Source organism: Anguilla rostrata, chromosome 15 (genome assembly GCF_018555375.3).
Source record: "Anguilla rostrata isolate EN2019 chromosome 15, ASM1855537v3, whole genome shotgun sequence".
Lineage (NCBI taxonomy): Eukaryota > Metazoa > Chordata > Actinopteri > Anguilliformes > Anguillidae > Anguilla > Anguilla rostrata.
The window spans coordinates 36,165,452-36,184,167 of record NC_057947.1 but is presented as its reverse complement, the minus strand read 5'-3'; the positions used below and the strand labels follow the sequence as shown (position 1 = coordinate 36,184,167).

Here is an 18,716-nt window from a genome sequence, read left to right as displayed (position 1 = left end):
GTGTGTGTTTGGTCCTCAGGGTGTGTGGCTGTGGCTCGGGGGAGTCCGGCTGTTCTGCTTGCGGCTGCTGTAAGGCGTGTGCCCGTGAGCTGGACGGACAGGAAGCTCGGCAGAGGGGCATCTTCGACGCCGTGAAGGAGATGATTCCGCTGGACCTGCTTTTAGGTATGAAACTACTTCCTCTTTCGCCTGAAATTGCGCATCTGTAATTTCCTGCGGTAATTCTCTCAAGCTGATGCTGCCTGTTGACTCCCATCTTATTTTGTTGTACTTAGCAACTGTCGCTAAGGAGGGTGGGGCATGTGGGCATTTTGCTAATGATCAATTAAATTGCTTTGAGTGCACTCTTCTGGCTTTTTAATGCTAAAACTGATCTGTTTCCATTTTTATGCTTAAGTAATTTTGTGGCAAACTTATGATTGTTCTTCAGAATACATTCATACTCGTAACAGTGCTGTCATTGAATCTCATGACCATACCATGCTGCACATGCAGACCTGTACCACTGCTGTGTGTTTGAGCTGCTGCCTGCCAGGGCTGTACTGCATTAGGCCCTGCAGGTGTAGCTCCTGCTGGAAAAGCTGTGTCCTGTTTGTATCCATGACGCCGTGTTCCTCCATCCTCGATACTCATCTTGTGTGTCTGTCTTGTCTGTCCCCCCTTCTTTTGGCCCAAACATCCTCAACCGCTCTTATTTCAGCTGTGCCTGTCCCTCCCCCCCCAGGCGTGAATATTGAGGAGCACATCCAGATCCGCCAGGAAGAGAAGAGGCAGCGCATCAACCGCCGGCACCGGCTGGACGAGGGCCGAGGTAGGGCCCCGTGTCTGGGCCCCGTTTGCAGACCCCGTTTCCGGGCCCCGTTTGCAGGCCCAGTGTGTTGTCCGTTTGCAGGCCCTGTGTCCTGTCCCCATTTGCAGGCCCCATTTCCAGGCCCGGTGTCCGGGCCCCCCTTGTAGGCCCCGTTTACAGGCCCCATGTCTGGGCCCCGTTTGCAGGCTCCATGTCTGGGCCCCGTTTGCAGGCTCCATGTCTGGGCCCCGTTTGCAGGCCCCGTATCCTGTCCCCGTTTGCAGGCCACTTGTCCAGGCCCCGTTTGCAGGCTCCATGTCTGGGCCCCGTTTGCAGGCTCCATGTCTGGGCCCCGTTTGCAGGCCACTTGTCCTGTCCCCGTTTGCAGGCCACTTGTCCAGGCCCCGTTTGCAGGCTCCATGTCTGGGCCCCGTTTGCAGGCCACTTGTCCAGGCCCGGTGTCCGGCCCGCCCTTGCAGGCCCCATGTCAGGGCCTTGTGTCCAGGCCTCGTTTGCAGGCCCCGTTTTTTTTTTTTTTTTTTGCTTTACTCAGATGGGTAGAAAGCAGAGGGGTAGAGAATAGCTCAGGAGAGCGACATATGGGGGCGACATAGCTCAGGAGGTAAGAGCGCTTGTCTGGCAGTCGGAGGGTTGCTGGTTCGATCCCCTGCCCTGGGCATGTCGAAATGTCCCTGAGCAAGACACCTAACCCGTAATTTCTCTGGTGAATTCGAGGCATCAGTTGTAAAGCTATATAAATGCAGTCCATTTACCATTTAGAGAAGGGGTCGCAGCTCAGAAGGTGCCGTGGCGGGGGATCGAACCCCCGCCTATACGGGGGGGGGCCGGGAGTCACAGATGGCTGGAGACTCAGCCATCCTGCAGACCACATGGCACGTCTGCCCGTCACAGTCTCCTCTCGTACTGAGCACGCTCAGAAGATCGACGCGTTCTGACTGCGAGCTCAGCCAGGAACTGTGTCAGGATGCCGAGGTCCTGTTTGTATTGGAATCCTCAGGTCCTGTTTGTATTGGCTCAGACCTGCTCATGCACTGAGCGTGCCTAGCTTTGATTGGCTCAGACCTGCTCATGCACTGAGCGTGTCTAGCTTTGATTGGCTACATCCCTTTTTTCACCCCCGCAATTCCTCCTTTGACTTTTTAGGCCCGGCGCGGACATCAGTAGCATATCCTGACTAACCACGATCACAGCACATTTCAGTCCTAACGGCAACAGAAAGAGATCTTATTCATAATGAGAAAGTGCATCTGCTCAGTCCTCCCATTTCTCTCAGCTGGTACTGCTCTTCACCTCATCTCAAAAAACTTAATTGGCTTAATTAAGTTACAGAAAGAAAGCCCAGTCAGTTAAACTTCCACTGGTGGTGTGTGTTTGTGTTTGTGTGCGTGTTCATGTGGGTGTGTGTGGGTGTTTGTGTGTGTGTTTGTGTGTTCATGTGGGTGTGTGTGTGTGTGTGTGTGGGTGTTTGTGTGGGTGTTTGTGTGTTCATGTGTGTGTGTGTGTGTGTGTTGTTCATTCTTCCAGGTGGTTTATTTTGGTTTATTTAATTTGTTCCTCTGCTTACGTGTGCATTATGATTTGCCCTGTGTGTTCTCCATGGTGTTGTGCTCCTCATGGTGCTGTGCTCCTGGTGTGCGCTGTGCCCCTGCATGTGAACGTGCCTCTCTCCCCCAGGTCCCCTCCTTATCCCCGGTCCCATTTTAATGAACCAGCGCGAGCAGGCGCTAGCCCGGCTCAGACCCCCCCAGCAGGCAAAGCTCGAGCGGAATAAGCACAAAGGTACTACTGCGGCCTCCCAGCGCTAACGGGCTGCCTCGCCCCCCCTCCGGCCCGTCTTGGGGGAGGGGGGGTGACTCTCTTGGGTTCGTTAGAAGACCATCCCGAGAGAGGGTGGGGGGGGGGGTGGTCATGTCCAGGACGTTAATCTCTTCCCCGGTGTAGCGGTACACACTGTGGATGACGGCGGGCTCTGTGCTCTGTGCGTGCGCTAAATAAAAGTCCATAAAGCTCTCCTGCTGGATTTATCACCCCAGCGCTGTGCGGCTGGTGAGCGGAATGTAAATGTGGGGGTGTGTTAGACACACCGCTCCTGAGCACAGGGACCTTGGCGTGCGGAAGAGTCAGAGGAGAGAGAGTCACGTCTTTCCGCACCATGCACTCGCTGCCCAGACGGTTCCAGGCCACGACAGGGGCTGTCTGCGTTTTTACTGGTCCTAACACTGAAGAGGCTCACAGACCGTGTAAAATGGCGTATGTGGCGCTCTGCGGTTATACTGGAGAGATGCAGGTTCCACTTCCTGAATGAGATGGAAAAAAATAGTCTACTTTCTTGCCTTCACTGAGTTTGTAATTCAAATAAATATTTTCACACTTTCAAATTTCTCAAGCATGTATTGTTCATCCTGGAATCTCTGGGTCATAGGTCATAGGTCATAGACTAAGTTGACCTCCTCCGAACCCCAGTATAACCGCGTGGTGCTCCTGTTTCTCCCTTCCTGAGGAGCGTTCTGTCTGTCTCCTCTCCCTGTTACCTGTCAGAGGGTCCTGCTGGGGGGAGTGCCCTGTGGGAGGGGGAGTGGCCTCCCTGTCTGTCGCAGGGCCTGATTGGTTCATAACCCCCACCGGGCTCTGTGTAGCTTGTCCCTGCTCCTCAAGGGCTGCATCCGAAATCGCATACTAGCATGCTATTTAGTACACAAAAATAGTATGGGAACATTTTTAGTCTGTCCGAAACCATAGTATGCATGAAATGGTGTACGAAAAATACCCGGATTTCATACTACATCCGGTGAGATATCATAAATGTGCCAACACTGGACACTACGCTGTCATGACTGTCCCACAATGCATTGTGATAGTTCACAACCCAAGTAACCAGACAGCTAATATTGGTGGAGGCCAGTTTAAGCCGAAGTGGTGAGAGTCACATGTATATGTATTATTTCTCACTATACTTAGCTTAGTTAAAACCAATGGCTGTATTTGCGTTTTAAATCTTTTTCTGTTTTCCGTACACAATGTTAGCTAGCTTCCAGAGTAGATCTGTCACAGACGTTAGTGGCTTGAAATGAGAAATGGATACTAAGTGAGCTGAATGATAGTATGCACTATATAGTATGTTGTGGGGCGACATAGCTCAGGAGGTAAGACCGATTGTCTGGCAGTCGGAGGGTTGCCGGTTCAAACCCCGCCCTGGGTGTGTCGAAGTGTCCTTGAGCAAGACACCTAACCCCTAACCCCTAACTGCTCTGGCGAATGAGAGGCATCAATTGTAAAGCGCTTTGGATAAAAGTGCTATATAAATGCAGTCCATTTACCATTTATGTTTTGCGTAGTATGCTATTTCGGACGCAGCCATGGATCTTGGTCATACTCACCTCAGTAACAGGGCTCCTGATTGGCTTCTCATGGATCTTGGTCATACTCACCTCAGTAACAGGGCTCCTGATTGGCTGCAGGTGTGGCAGTTGCTGCCGCTTATGTTTGCTGGTGTTGGCTCTCAGATTGCTTCCGGCTGCTAGTGTGAGTGTTTTTAACAGCCCTGAAATACGCCCCACAGTCCTTCACGTCCCCTGTGAACGGAGCTCCTTACGCAGAGTGTTAGCCAGACCCTCCTTTCTGCCCATGCGTTCATATTCTCACCCCAGTGTTGGCTGCCATGTTCCTAACATCGGCTGTGCATGGCATTCCTCCTGTGTGTCATGCATTGCTCAACTAAACACGTCTATAGTACAAGTCAAATACAAATTTTGTAAAAATAAAATCATCTCCGAAACACCATTCTTTGTGGGTTTAGAAATCTTAATCACACAACTCTGCAACGATTTCCAAACACACTTTGGAGTTGAAACATAAAATGTCGCTCCTGCCACATGGATGTAAACAAAACATTGGCAGTTTTCCAGTGTTCAAAATGGACCTCGACTGGATTGTGTGTTCAGAGTGAGGTGGTTTTACCTGGGCCACCAGGTGTGTCGGTCCCAGTGGCCTTTCCGTGTTGTTGTACCGTCACGCATGACACTATGCAGATTGATCTTTTTATCAATTATTAGATTATTTATTAGGGTACAAACCCTTTCTTTTCCCACTGCTGTCTTTCATTTAGCACACCCTCCATCATTCCCTCTATCCCTCCATCCCTCGCTCTGTTCTTCACTGCTGTATGATGTTTTCTCTCCAGGTGTCAGGTGTTCAGGTACGGCCTGAGAGTCCTGGTGCCCCGCCCGTCTCTTTCGGCTGCCCCCCCCCCCCACAGTCCTGACTGTCCCTCTCCTGCTCCACAGACCGCAGCAGCGAGCGCGGAGACAAGGACGCCAGCAAGATCACCACCTACCCCCCCGGGGCGGTGCGCTTCGACTGCGAGATGCGCGCTGTGCAGGTCAGCTGCGGCTTCCACCACTCCGGTACGTTCCGCCGCCCCCCCAGCCGCCCCCCCGCCCCCCCCAGCCTTCGCCCCCCCCCCCCCCCCAGTGCTCTCTGAGGGTAAGACTAAGCGAGGCGATGAGCGACAGCCGGTTTGAGGCGCGTTTGGAACCTGTTGCTCATTGGCCTCCACGCTGGTCCCGGTGCACTCTGGGATGCGAGTTCGCTTTGCACTGGTCATGAACTGGGCCGTGGCAGTCAGATGAGTGCTGGGGGGAAAGGACAGATGAAATGGTTTGAAATAGCAGCTGACAGTTTCTCCTCTCCCCTTACCCCTCTCCTCTCCTGTCATCTCCTGTCCTCTCCTTCTCTCCTCTCCTGTCCTCTCTTCTCCTTCTCTCCTCTCCTCTCCTGTCCTCTCCTGTCCTCTCCTCTCCTCTGCAGTGGTGCTGATGGAGAACGGGGACGTTTATACCTTCGGCTACGGGCAGCACGGCCAGCTGGGACATGGAGACGTGAACTCCAGGTAAAGAACGCACATACACACACACACACACACTCATATACACACACACACACACACACTCTCACACACACACACATGCACACTCTATCTCTCTCACACACACACACTCTCTCTCACACACACACACACGCACACTCACTCTAACCCCCCTGTGTTGTGCTGTGTTCAGGGGCGCTCCTACTCTAGTCCAGGCTCTCCCGGGGCCCAGCGTTCAGGTGACGGCGGGCAGCAACCACACGGCCGTGCTCCTGATTGACGGACAGGTCTTCACCTTCGGCAGCTTCTCGGTACGGTCTTCCTCCTCTCTGTACGTCGCCGGGGCGACGGGCTGCTGTTTGTTACCCTGCTGTGTGGAGTGTGCGGTGATCGCTGTGGGAGTGTAGGTGTGTGTATTGGAGTGGGATGAGAGGGTGTGTCTGTAACGTGCAGTGACGCGGGTTGTTGTGTTGGGCTAAGGGTACTCAGTGTTGGGAGCGTGCTGGGCTGAGGGTGCTCAGTGTTGGGAGCGTGTTGGGCTGAGGGTGCTCAGTGTTGGGAGTGTGTTGGGCTGAGGGTGCTCAGTGCAGGGAGTGTGTTGGGCTGAGGGTTCTCAGTGTTGGGAGTGTGTTGGGCTGAGAGTGCTCAGTGTTGGGAGCGTGTTGGGCTGAGGGTGCTCAGTGCAGGGAGTGTGTTGGGCTGAGGGTTCTCAGTGTTGGGAGTGTGTTGGGCTGAGGGTGCTCAGTGTTGGGAGCGTGTTGGGCTGAGGGTGCTCAGTGCAGGGAGTGTGTTGGGCTGAGGGTTCTCAGTGTTGGGAGTGTGTTGGGCTGAGGGTGCTCAGTGTTGGGAGTGTGTTGGGCTGAGGGTGCTCAGTGTTGGGAGTGTGTTGGGCTGAGGGTGCTCAGTGTTGGGAATGTGTTGGGCTGAGGGTGCTCAGTGTTGGGAGTGTGTTGGGCTGAGGGTGCTCAGTGTTGGGAGTGTGTTAGGCTGAGGGTGCTCAGTGTTGGGCTGAGGGTGCTCAGTGCTGGGAGTGTGTTGGGCTGAGGGTGCTCAGTGTTGGGAGCGTGTTGGGCTGAGGGTGCTCAGTGTTGGGAGTGTGTTGGGCTGAGGGTTCTCAGTGCAGGGAGCGTGTTGGGCTGAGGGTGCTCAGTGTTGGGAGTGTGTTGCGCTGAGGGTGCTCAGTGCTGGGAGTGTGTTGGGCTGAGGGTGCTCAGTGCTGGGAGTGTGTTGGGCTGAGGGTGCTCAGTGCTGGGAGTGTGTTGGGCTGAGGGTGCTCAGTGCTGGGAGTGTGTTGGGCTGAGGGTGCTCAGTGCTGGGAGTGTGTTGGGCTGAGGGTGCTCAGTGTTGGGAGTGTGTTGGGCTGAGAGTGCTCAGTGTTGGGAGTGTGTTGGGCTGAGGGTGCTCAGTGCTGCGAGTGTGTTGGGCTGAGGGTTCTGAGTGCAGGGAGTGTGTTGGGCTGAGGGTGCTCAGTGCTGCGAGTGTGTTGGGCTGAGGGTGCGCAGTGTTGGGAGAGTGTTGGGCTGAGGGTGCTCAGTGCTGGGAGTGTGTTGGGCTGAGGGTGCGCAGTGTTGGGAGTGTGTTGGGCTGAGGGTGCACAGGGTTGGGAGTGTGTTGGGCTGAGGGTGCTCAGTGTTGGGAGTGTGTTGGGCTGAGGGTGCACAGTGTTGGGAGCGTGTTGGGCTGAGGGTGCTCAGTGTTGGGAGCGTGTTGGGCTGAGGGTGCGCAGTGTTGGGAGTGTGTTGGGCTGAGGGTGCTCAGTGCAGGGAGTGTGTTGGGCTGAGGGTGCTCAGTGTTGGGAGCGTGTTGGGCTGAGGGTGCTCAGTGCTGCGAGTGTGTTGGGCTGACGTGCGGTCCCCTCACAGAAAGGGCAGCTGGGCCGGCCCATTCTGGACGTGCCCTACTGGAACGCCCGGCCCTCCCCCATGCCCAACATCGGGGCGAAATACGGGCGCAAGGCCACCTGGATCGGGGCGAGCGGGGACCAGACCTTCCTGCGCATCGACGAGGCGCTCATCAACTCGCACGTGCTCGCCACCTCCGAGATCTTCGCCAGCAAGCACATCATCGGTGAGGCCCCGCCCCCCCGTCCTCCTCCCGCGTTCGGCCCTCTGCTGGCCAGTGCCGGTGGTGCGCGTGCTTTTTGCTGAAGGTGGTGCCTGTCTCTCCGCCCCCCCTCCCCAGGTTTGGTGCCCTCCTCGGTCTCCGAGCCCCCCCCCTTTAAATGCCTGCTGATTAACAAGACGGACGGCAGCTGCCGGACCTTCAGCGACTCGGAGCAGGAGGACCTGCAGGGCTTCGGCCTCTGCCTGGACCCCGTGTATGACGTCATCTGGAGGTGTGTCCCGCTGCGTTAGGCCTTACACCTGTCTGTCAAACAGAAAACAAACATCCCTGTGTAACCTTTCAGTGGTCCACCCTACTGCAGGCAGGATGAGGGAGTTTGGGTCACTGGCTTAAGGCCAGTCTCATGCCCTCTCTCCCTCTCTCTCCCCCCCCCCCCCCCCAGGTTCCTGCCCGCCTCACGGGAGATGTGTTGCTATAACGCGGTGATCGCTGATGCCCGCGTGCCATCCGCCTCCGACCTGCAGGCGCGCTGCAGCATCCTGAGCCCTGAGCTGGCACTGCCATCCGGCCCCCACGCCACCACCACCCGCTCCCATGGAGCCCTGCACATCCTGTGAGTCATGAGCCCCCCAACCCACCCCACCTCCCCCACCACCCGCCATGGAGCCCTGCACATCCTGGGTATGGCACCCCCCATAACCCCCACCCCCCACCCGCTCCCATGGAGCCCTGCACATCCTGGGTATGGCACCCCCTAACCCCCACACCCCCACCCCCCTCCCCTATGGAGCCCTGCCATCCTGGGTATGAGCCCCCTAACCCCCCCCCCCACCTCCTCCCATGGAGCCCTGCACATCCTGGGTATGGCCCCCAACTAAACCCCACCCCCCACCCGCTCCCATGGAGCCCTGCGCATCCTGGGTATGCCCTACCCCCCAACCCACCCCACCCGCTCCCATGGAGCCCTGCACATCCTGGGTATGAGCCCCCTAAACCCCACCCCCCACCCGCTCCCATGGGCCCTGCACATCCTGGGTATGAGCCCCCTAAACCCCCACCCCACTCCCAAGCCCCACCCCCACCCGCTCCCATGGGGCCCTGCACGTGTTAATGGAAAATAAAGGGCTACCTGCTCACAGCCATTTATAATGAACACACACCTGGCTGGTCTGTGTGGTCGGCTATTTGCTTTGTAAATGCTTACCTGGGTGTTAAGAAACAAACAAAAGCTGCTTTCCTCATCTATTTGAATATTACCACAACTCACGTCATGGTAAGTTTTGAAGTTGCTTGTGCGTCAGTGTTTACGCAGTCTTTTCATGGATAAAACCCTGTGCTTAATAATGTCAGGATGTGGCTGGTCTCACATTACCAGTGGAAATGTGTTTCCTTGATTAACATTAGTATGTGCAGAAAAAACCTACCTACACACATTTTAGGGTGTTTTAATTTACTGTTACAATTATTCCGCACCTCTGATACAGTCACACTGACCTTGGTTTTAATTGTATTCGTGTGTGTGTGTATATGTGTGTGTTTGTGTGTGTCTCCTCAGGGTGCCTGGACACGCTCGCTGCCATGCAGGACCTGAAGATGGGCGTGGCCAGCACTGAAGAAGAGACGCAGGCCGTCTTGAAAGTCTACTCCAAGGAGGACTACAGCGTGGTCAACCGGTTCGAGAGTGAGTGCGCATGCTGTCCTGTGAGCTGTGCTCGGTCCCGTGACCGCCTGTGTCCGGCTGTGATTGGCTGTGACCGCCTGTGACTGCCTGTGACCGCCTGTGACCGGCTGTGACTGCCTGTGACCGGCTGTGACCGGCTGTGACCGGCAGTGACTGCCTGTGATTGGCTGTGACCGCCTGTGACCGGCTGTGATTGGCTGTGACTGCCTGCGACCAGAGTGGTCTTAACACTCCTAACTCCCCGCTGCTCTAGTGAGATGTTCATAGCCTAACAGCACCCCGCCCCTCAGGTCTTAAATCCCGTGCGGTGTGATGACATCACGGTGCGTTTGGTTCCAGGTCATGGGGGCGGCTGGGGTTACTCCGCCCACTCCGTGGAGGCCATCCGGTTCTGCGCCGACGCCGACATCCTGCTGGGGGGGCTGGGGCTGTTTGGGGGCCGGGGGGAGTACACCGCCAAAATCAAGGTGAGCCGGTCCCGTCCCGCGGCTGTTTTAACAGGCACAGGGAGGATAATTAAACCCAGGGTCTGTCACAGTGCCAGCCCCTCCTGTGTCTCTGCTAGGGAACGTGTCACAGTGTCCGTGTGAGAGGATCTTAGTGGGGCTGCTTTAGGATTTCAGCTCCTGCTGCAGCTGTGAGGAGCTGTACTGTGGGGTTGGGGCTGGGCGTGTCGAGCGTGGGGTTAGGGCCTGTGGGTTGCTGCTAGGGGTAAGGCTGTGGGGTAGGCTGTGGGGTTGGGCTGTGGGGTTGGAGGCTCTGTGGGCTGTGGGGTTAGGCTGTGGGGTTAGGCTGTGGGGTTAGGCTGTGGGGTTGGGCTGTGGGGTTAGGGGTGTGGGTTGGGCTGTGGGGTTAGGGCTGTGGGGTTAGGGCTGTGGTGGGCTGTTTAGGGTGTGGGGTTGGGCTGTGGGTTAGGGCTGTGGCGGTTGGGGCTGTGGGGTTAGGGCTGTGGGGTTAGGCTGTGGGGTTAGAGCTGTGGGTTGGGCTGGGTGGGTGGTTAGGCTGTGTGGTTGGGTTGGGCTGTGGTGGGTTGGGCTGTGGGGTTAGGGCTGTGGGGTTAGGGCTGTGGGGTTAGAGCTGTGGGGTTAGAGCTGTGGGGTTAGGGCTGTGGGGTTAGAGCTGTGGGGTTGGGGCTGTGGGTTTGGGGCTATGGGGTTAGGGCTGTGGGGTTGGGGCTGTGGGGTTAGAGCTGTGGGGTTGGGGCTGTGGGGTTGGAGCTGTGGGGTTGGGGCTGTGGGGTTAGGGCTGTGGGGTTGGGGCTGTGGGGTTGGGGCTGTGGGGTTGGGCTGTGGGGTTGGGCTGTGGGGTTGGGCTGTGGGGTTGAGCCAGCGGATGGTAGCGTTTACTGCAGCTGTTGAGGGGTCAGATGTGGTTAATGTGGTTGCTGTGCGGTTGAGCTGGGGTCAGAGTACGTGGTTGTTGCAGCTGTTTGGCTGGGCGTTGGTAGGCTCTTGCTGCGGTTTGAGCGGTAGATGGGTTAACGGTCGTTGGTTTGCAGCTGTTGAGCGTGGGCCCAGATGTGGGTTACAGCTCTGTTGCGCTGTTTGGGGGCCAGATGGTTATAGCTGGTTGTCCTGCAGCTGTTTGAGCTGGGTCCGATGTGTTAACGGCTGGTTGTCTTGCAGCTGTTTGAGCTGGGTCCAGATGTGTTAACGGCTCGTTGTCCTGCAGCTGTTTGAGCTGGTCCAGATGTGTTAAGGCTGTTGTCCTGCAGCTGTTTGAGCTGGGTCCAGATGTGTTAAGGCTGGTTGTCCTGCAGCTGTTTGAGCTGGGTCCAGATGTGTTAACGGCTGGTTGTCTTGCAGCTGTTTGAGCTGGGTCCAGATGTGTTAACGGCTCGTTGTCCTGCAGCTGTTTGAGCTGGGTCCAGATGTGTTAATGGCTCGTTGTCCTGCAGCTGTTTGAGCTGGGTCCAGATGTGTTAATGGCTCGTTGTCCTGCAGCTGTTTGAGCTGGGTCCAGATGTGTTAACGGCTGGTTGTCCTGCAGCTGTTTGAGCTGGGTCCAGACGGGGGAGACCATGAGACAGACGGGGACCTGCTGGCTGAGACGGACGTGCTGGCGTACGACTGCGCAGCCAGGTAAACACTGCAGAGAGGGAGAGTGTGTGTGTGTGTGTGTGTGTGACTGCGCAGCCAGGTAAACACTGCAGAGAGGGAGAGTGTGTGTGTGTGTGAGTGTGTGTGTGTGTGTGTGTGACTGCGCAGCCAGGTAAGCACTGCAGAGAGGGAGAGTGTGTGTGTGTGTGTGAGAGTGTGTGTGTGTGTGTGACTGCGCCGCCAGGTAAGCACTGCAGAGAGGGAGAGTGTGTGTGTGTGTGTGTGTGTGTGTGACTGCGCCACCGGGTAAACACTGCAGAGAGGGAGAGAGTGTGTGTGTGTGTATATATATATGTGTGTGTGTGTGACGGCGCTCTCCCCTCCCCCCTTCCCCCCAGGGAGAAGTACGCCATGATGTTTGACGAGCCGGTGCTGCTGCAGCTGGGCTGGTGGTACGTGGCCTGGGCCCGCGTCTCGGGCCCCAGCAGCGACTGCGGCTCGCACGGGCAGGCCACCATCACCACCGACGACGGGTACGCACCGCCCAATCACAGCTCTCTACGCACAGGGGCACACGGCCGATTGGCTGAGGAACTGCGTGTGTAACTCCCTGGCTTGAGTGAAATATCCAGCTGTTTAAACGCACTCTGTGTAGTGAATCTGATCTGTTTAAATGACTCTGGATCAGAGAATTGCGTGCGCATCCCTGTACTGACCGTGTCCAGCTTCATAGCACGTTTGTGTGTTAATGGCCTCTCCCTGCTTGCAGTGTCGTCTTTCAGTTCAAGAGCTCCAAGAAGTCCAACAACGGTACGGATGTGAACGCGGGTCAGATACCTCAGCTGCTCTACAGGCAAGTCCGGTTCTGTCTGCACGTCCGTACAGACCCAAACGGGCCTCTCTCTCCTGTCTGCGTGTGCATGCTGGTTCTGATGTGGGTTTTGTCTGCGTGTGCATGCTGGTTCTGATGTGGGTTCTGTCTGCGTGTGCATGCTGGTTCTGATGTGGGTTCTGTCTGCGTGTGCATGCTGGTTCTGATGTGGGTTCTGTCTGCGTGTGCATGCTGGTTCTCATGTGGGTTTTGTGGCGTTTTCCGCAGGCTTCCGTCAAACGACGCCAACGCCGCCAAAGGGAAGCAGCAGACCAGCGAGCCGGTCCACATCCTGAAGAGGTCCTTCGCCCGGACCGTCTCCGTGGTGCGTTTTAAAGGGGCGTGGCCTCTGCCTGGGATGTTCTGGGTTCCTTTTATGTGCTGACTCCGCCCATTTCTCTCGCCCTTTCTCTGGCTGAAATCAGCCTGTAGTGGGATTTTTACAGGTTCTGCATGTTAAATCTCCCGCCCTGCAGTCTGTGCCGCTGGTGTCTTCAGTACACGTAGAGTTATTGATCAGCTTATTGCTGATCGGTGTTAGCTGTGAAGCGACAGTGTGTTATTGATCCCTAATGGCTTTGCCTGGTCAGTGCAAGTCCCCTCTGTCACACTGATTAACTGGCAGAAAGTAAAAGCACTCAGGAGCCACAGGACAGCTCTGGAGATCCAGTGGGTGTGAGAGGGACTTATGGAGGGTGAGTCAGTGTGGGGATGTAGCTGAGTCAGTGTTGGGTGGTTGGGTGGGCGTGAGTCAGTGTTGGGGTGTAGCTGAGTCAGTGTTGGGGAGCTGAGCGAGTCAGTGTTGGGGTGTAGCTGAGTCAGTGTTGGGTGGGTTGGTGGGCGTGAGTCAGTGTTGGGGTGTAGCTGAGTCAGTGTTGGGGAGCTGAGCGAGTCAGTGTTGGGGTTTGTGAGTCAGTGTTGGGGTGTAGCTGAGTCAGTGTTGGGGTTTGTGAGTCAGTGTTGGGGTTTTAGCTGAGTCAGTGTTGGGATGTAGCTGAGTCAGTGTTGGGGTGCTGAGCGAGTCAGTGTTGGGGTTTATGAGTCAGTGTTGGGGTGTAGCTGAGTCAGTGTTGGGGTTTGTGAGTCAGTGTTGGGGTGTAGCTGAGTCAGTGTTGGGGTTTGTGAGTCAGTGTTGGGGTTTTAGCTGAGTCAGTGTTGGGGTTTATGAGTCAGTGTTGGGGTTTTAGCTGAGTCAGTGTTGGGGTGTAGCTGAGTCAGTGTTGGGGAGCTGAACCGAGTCCCCCCCCCTGCAGGAGTGCTTTGAGTCCCTGCTGAGCGTGCTGCACTGGAGCTGGACCACGCTGGTGCTGGGTGTGGAGGAGCTGCGGGGCCTGAAGGGCTTCCAGTTCACCGCCACCCTGCTGGACCTGGAGCGCCTGCGCTTCGTGGGGACCTGCTGCCTGCGCCTGCTCCGCGTGTACATCTGCGAGATCTTCCCCATCTCAGGTGAGTTCACCTGCCCCAGCGCTCACACGCACATGTGTGTTTGCGCTGTGTGTGTGTGTCTGTGTGTGTGTGTGTGTGTGTCATCGCTGTGTGTCTGTGGTCTGTGTGTCTGCGCTGTGTGTGGGTGCTGTGTGTATATGTGTGCCTGTGTGTGTTTGCGCTGTGTGTGTGTGTGTATCTGCACTGCGTGTGTGTGTCATCACTGTGTGTGTGTGTGTGTCTCTGCAGCCAGCTGCAAGGCGGTGGTGGACGAGTCCAGCAGGCTGGCGGAGTGTGTGGGGAAGACGCGCAGCCTGCTGAAGAAGGTTCTGTCGGAGGGGATGGATAACTGCCTGACCAAGCTGGACAACGACCCGCAGGGCTACCTGAGCCAGCCACTGGCCCTGCTGGAGGCCGTCCTGCAGGAGTGCCACAACACCTTCACCGCCTGCTTCCACTCCTTCTACCCCACCCCCGCGCTGCAGTGGGCCTGCCTGTGCGACCTGCTCAACTGCCTGGACCAGGTGAGCCCCACCCCGCCCCACCCTCACGCCTCAGCACACCTCAGCACAGGTACGGGTGAACTACACACACCTGAGCACAGCTACAGGTGAACACCACTCACCTGAGCACAGCTACAGGTGAACACCACTCACCTGAGCACAGCTACAGGTGAACACCACTCACCTGAGCACAGCTACAGGTGAACATCACTTTTAAATACTTGGCATTTTGCTTTTACTATATTAATGTGGGTGTGTTTATATGTAGCACATGCTATAATGAAGGCAGTAATATTCACAAGAACCTGAGGGCTCTTCTTGGTTTCCTGTTGTAATACGAGTAGTTTTGCACCTTAAAAAGACAACGAGTACCTGCCTGTGTTCTGAGCTATTTCCTCTGGATAAGAGTGTTTAAGCCCCCCAGTGTGAGGTAGTCCCCCAGTGTGAGGTAGTCCCCTAGTGTGAGGACGTCCCGCAGTGTGAGGAAGTCCCGCAGTGTGAGGAAGTCCCGCAGTGTGAGGAAGTCCCATAGTGTGAGAGTGTCCCACAGTGTGAGGAAGTCCCATAGTGTGAGGGTGTCCCGCAGTGTGAGAGTGTCCCACAGTGTGAGGAAGTCCTGCAGTGTGAGGTAGTCCCATAGTGTGAGGACGTCCCGCAGTGTGAGAGTGTCCCACAGTGTGAGGAAGTCCTGCAGTGTGAGGTAGTCCCATAGTGTGAGGACGTCCTGCAGTGTGAGGAAGTCCCGCAGTGTGAGGAAGTCCCATAGTGTGAGGAAGTCCCGCAGTGTGAGGACGTCCCGCAGTGTGAGGGTGTCCCGCAGTGTGAGGAAGTCCCGCAGTGTGAGGTAGTCCCGCAGTGTGAGGGTGTCCTGCAGTGTGAGGAAGTCCCGCAGTGTGCGGTGCGTTTGGTCCCTGCGCTCACACATGCGCGTCTCCCCGCTGTCTCTCAGGACATCCAGGAGGCGAACTTCCGCACGTCCAGCAGCCGTCTGCTAGCCGCGGTGATGTCAGCGCTGTGCAACACCTCCGTCAAGCTGACCTCCATCCTGCCCATCGCCTACGACGGGGAGGTGCTGCTGCGCTCACTGGTCAAGCAGGTCAGCACAGAGAACGACTCCGCCCTGGCTCACCGCTTCCCCCTGCTGGTGGCGCACATGGAGAAGCTCAGCCACGTGAGTGTGCTGCTCCTGCTCAGCCCACATTCCAGCTGGGCTCCCTGTTAACCCTGTGAGGTGTGAGGTCACAGATGTGTGATCAGAATGTTCTTAACTGAACATTCTAATGTTGATGATGTCACAGTCACTACTGGCGACTAAAAGCAGTGGAGTTCTAGAACACTGGCTTAGAATTCTGGAAAAAAAACATTCCAGAAAACCTGCTCTTCACAGGGTTAATATCGGCATTTAAACTGGTTCTGATCAACGCTTTTGAAAATTTTAGAAAAACAAATTCATGGATGTCGATTAATCTTGCTGCCATAACCAGTCCTAGAAGAGCCTTGTTTTTAATGTAGTTTACAGATTTGGTCAGGCTGTGTTTTTCAGAACGCAGGGTGTTATGTATTTCCTGTGGTGTTTTGTAGTTGTAGCTGCGCTGCTCTCCCTGTAGGGGGCACTGTGGAGCTTGTCTCATGTGTTCGTTGTGTTGGGCAGACGGAGGAGAACCTCATGGGCATGACCAGCTTCCGGGAGGTTCTGGAGAAGATGCTGGTGATCGTGGTGCTTCCTGTCAGGAAGAGCCTGAGGAAGGAAGTGGAGCTCTTCTCCCCTCACCTGGTGTCCAACACCTGCGGCCTCCTGGCCAGCATCGTCAGCGAGCTCACCGCCTCGGCCCTGGGCTCCGAGGTACAGCCGGGCCCCGAAACTCACTCTGCCTCCTTCCAGAACTCACTCTGCCTCCTTCCAAAACTCACTCTGCCTCCTTCCAAAACTCACTCTGCCTCCCTCCAGAACTCACTCTGCCTCCTTCCAGAACTCACTCTGCCTCCTTCCAGAACTCACTCTGCCTCCTTCCAAAACTCACTCTGCCTCCTTCCAAAACTCACTCTGCCTCCTTCCAGAACTCACTCTGCCTCCTTCCAGAACTCACTCTGCCTCCTTTCAAAACTCACTCTGCCTCCTTCCAGAACTCACTCTGTTTGCTGTACAAGGCAGCAAAGCTCCCAAGCAACAGCAAATTCAAGATGATGTTTCGCTGGTTATAATGCACTTTTCTCTGAGCTTGGACGGGTCCACACTGCTCATAAGCTGTGTAATAACAGTAGTGTCTGATCCACAGTGAGTCTGTCAGGGGTAGTGACAGTGTGGTGCAGTGCTGGTGTACAGTGAGTCAGGGGTAGTGACAGTGTGGTGCAGTGCTGGTGTACAGTGAGTCAGGGGTAGTGACAGTGTGGTGCAGTGCTGGTGTACAGTGAGTCAGGGGTAGTGACAGTGTGGTGCAGTGCTGGTGTACAGTGAGTCAGGGATAGTGACAGTGTGGTGCAGTGCTGGTGTACAGTGAGTCAGGGGTAGTGACAGTGTGGTGCAGTGCTGGTGTACAGTGAGTCAGGGATAGTGACAGTGTGGTGCAGTGCTGGTGTACAGTGAGTCAGGGGTAGTGACAGTGTGGTGCAGTGCTGTGTACAGTGAGTCAGGGGTAGTGACAGTGGTGCAGTGCTGGTGTACAGTGAGTCAGGGATAGTGACAGTGTGGTGCAGGCTGGTGTACAGTGAGTCAGGGGTAGTGACAGTGTGGTGCAGTGCTGGTGTACAGGAGTCAGGTAGTGACAGTGTGGTGCAGTGCTGGTGTACAGGAGTCAGGGGTAGTGACAGTGTGGTTCAGTGCTGGTGTACAGTGAGTCAGGTAGTGACAGTGTGTGCAGTGCTGGTGTACAGTGAGTCAGGGGTAGTGACAGTGTGGTGCAGTGCTGGTGTACAGTGAGTCAGGGGTAGTGACAGTGTGGTGCAGTGCTGGTGTACAGTGAGTCAGGGATAGTGACAGTGTGGTGCAGTGCTGGTGTACAGTGAGTCAGGGTAGTGACAGTGTGGTGCAGTGCTGGTGTACAGTGAGTCAGGGTAGTGACAGTGTGGTGCAGTGCTGTGTACAGTGAGTCAGGGTAGTGACAGTGTGGTGCAGTGCTGGTGTACAGTGAGTCAGGGTAGTGACAGTGTGGTGCAGTGCTGGTGTACAGTGAGTCAGGGGTGACAGTGTGACAGTGTGGTGACAGTGGCGATAGTGACGTTGTCGTGCTGGTACAGTGAGTCAGGGTAGTGACAGTGTGGTGCAGTGCTGGTGTACAGTGAGTCAGGGTAGTGACAGTGTGGTGCAGTGCTGGTGTACAGTGAGTCAGGGTAGTGACAGTGTGGTGCAGTGCTGGTGTACAGTGAGTCAGGGATAGTGACAGTGTGGTGCAGTGCTGTACAGTGTCGGTAGTGACAGTGTGAGTGCGGTCAGGAGTGGTAGTGACAGTGTGGTGCAGTGCTGGTGTACAGTGAGTCAGGGTAGTGACAGTGTGGTGCAGTGCTGGTGTACAGTGAGTCAGGGGTAGTGACAGTGTGGTGCAGTGCTGGTGTACAGTGAGTCAGGGATAGTGACAGTGTGGTGCATGCTGGTGTACAGTGAGTCAGGGTAGTGACAGTGTGGTGCAGTGCTGGTGTACAGTGAGTCAGGGGTAGTGACAGTGTGGTGCAGTGCTGGTGTACAGTGAGTCAGGGGTAGTGACAGTGTGGTGCAGTGCTGGTGTACAGTGAGTCAGGGGTAGTGACAGTGTGGTGCAGTGCTGGTGTACAGTGAGTCAGGGTAGTGACAGTGTGGTGCAGTGCTGGTGTACAGTGAGTCAGGGTAGTGACAGTGTGGTGCAGTGCTGGTGTACAGTGAGTCAGGGGTAGTGACAGTGTGGTGCAGTGCTGGTGTACAGTGAGTCAGGGGTAGTGACAGTGTGGTGCAGTGCTGGTGTACAGTGAGTCAGGGGTAGTGACAGTGTGGTGCAGTGCTGGTGTACAGTGAGTCAGGGGTAGTGACAGTGTGGTGCAGTGCTGGTGTACATGAGTCGGGAGTGCAGTGGTGCGTGATGGTGTCAGTGAGTCAGGGGTAGTGCAGTGTGGTGCAGTGCTGGTGTACAGTGAGTCAGGGATAGTGACAGTTGGTGCAGTGCTGGTGTACAGTGGTCGGGAGTGACAGTGGCAGTGCTGGTGTACAGTGAGTCAGGGGTAGTGACAGTGTGGTGCAGTGCTGGTGTACAGTGAGTCAGGGGTAGTGACAGTGTGGTGCAGTGCTGGTGTACAGTGAAACTACTTTACTTTGCTATTCTTTGATCTTATAGGCTGTTTCTTAAAATATCCAAACATTACATTTTGGATTGGCAGTAAAATCTGAACTTTGATTCATTTTTAAGATGGATTTATTTATTGTTGAACTGTTTTTCCTAGCTTGATTGTGGCCGTTTGACTCATTCGCTCCACCTGCTGGAGATCCGGTGTATT

At 55.7% G+C, this 18,716-nt stretch overlaps 1 protein-coding gene across 11 annotated transcripts in view; it reads left to right on the top strand.

The window, feature by feature from the left end:
- mycbp2 (MYC binding protein 2) overlaps positions 1-18,716 on the top strand; it is a 104,766-nt gene that overhangs the window by 44,134 nt on the left and 41,916 nt on the right. For 7 of the 11 annotated variants that reach the window (XM_064311762.1, XM_064311759.1, XM_064311755.1 and 4 more), the window contains 19 exons: positions 20-165; positions 701-811; positions 2,486-2,590; positions 5,095-5,214; positions 5,618-5,699; positions 5,869-5,986; positions 7,538-7,742; positions 7,857-8,010; positions 8,182-8,353; positions 9,294-9,420; positions 9,760-9,887; positions 11,410-11,501; positions 11,858-11,992; positions 12,229-12,312; positions 12,559-12,655; positions 13,584-13,776; positions 14,005-14,279; positions 15,208-15,429; positions 15,910-16,101. In XM_064311762.1, the coding sequence (XP_064167832.1) occupies positions 20-165; positions 701-811; positions 2,486-2,590; positions 5,095-5,214; positions 5,618-5,699; positions 5,869-5,986; positions 7,538-7,742; positions 7,857-8,010; positions 8,182-8,353; positions 9,294-9,420; positions 9,760-9,887; positions 11,410-11,501; positions 11,858-11,992; positions 12,229-12,312; positions 12,559-12,655; positions 13,584-13,776; positions 14,005-14,279; positions 15,208-15,429; positions 15,910-16,101 (2,758 nt within the window). The remainder of the gene's footprint in view (positions 1-19; positions 166-700; positions 812-2,485; positions 2,591-5,094; positions 5,215-5,617; positions 5,700-5,868; positions 5,987-7,537; positions 7,743-7,856; positions 8,011-8,181; positions 8,354-9,293; positions 9,421-9,759; positions 9,888-11,409; positions 11,502-11,857; positions 11,993-12,228; positions 12,313-12,558; positions 12,656-13,583; positions 13,777-14,004; positions 14,280-15,207; positions 15,430-15,909; positions 16,102-18,716) is intronic. The other 4 variants (XM_064311757.1, XM_064311766.1, XM_064311761.1 and 1 more) reach the window with 3 other exon arrangements.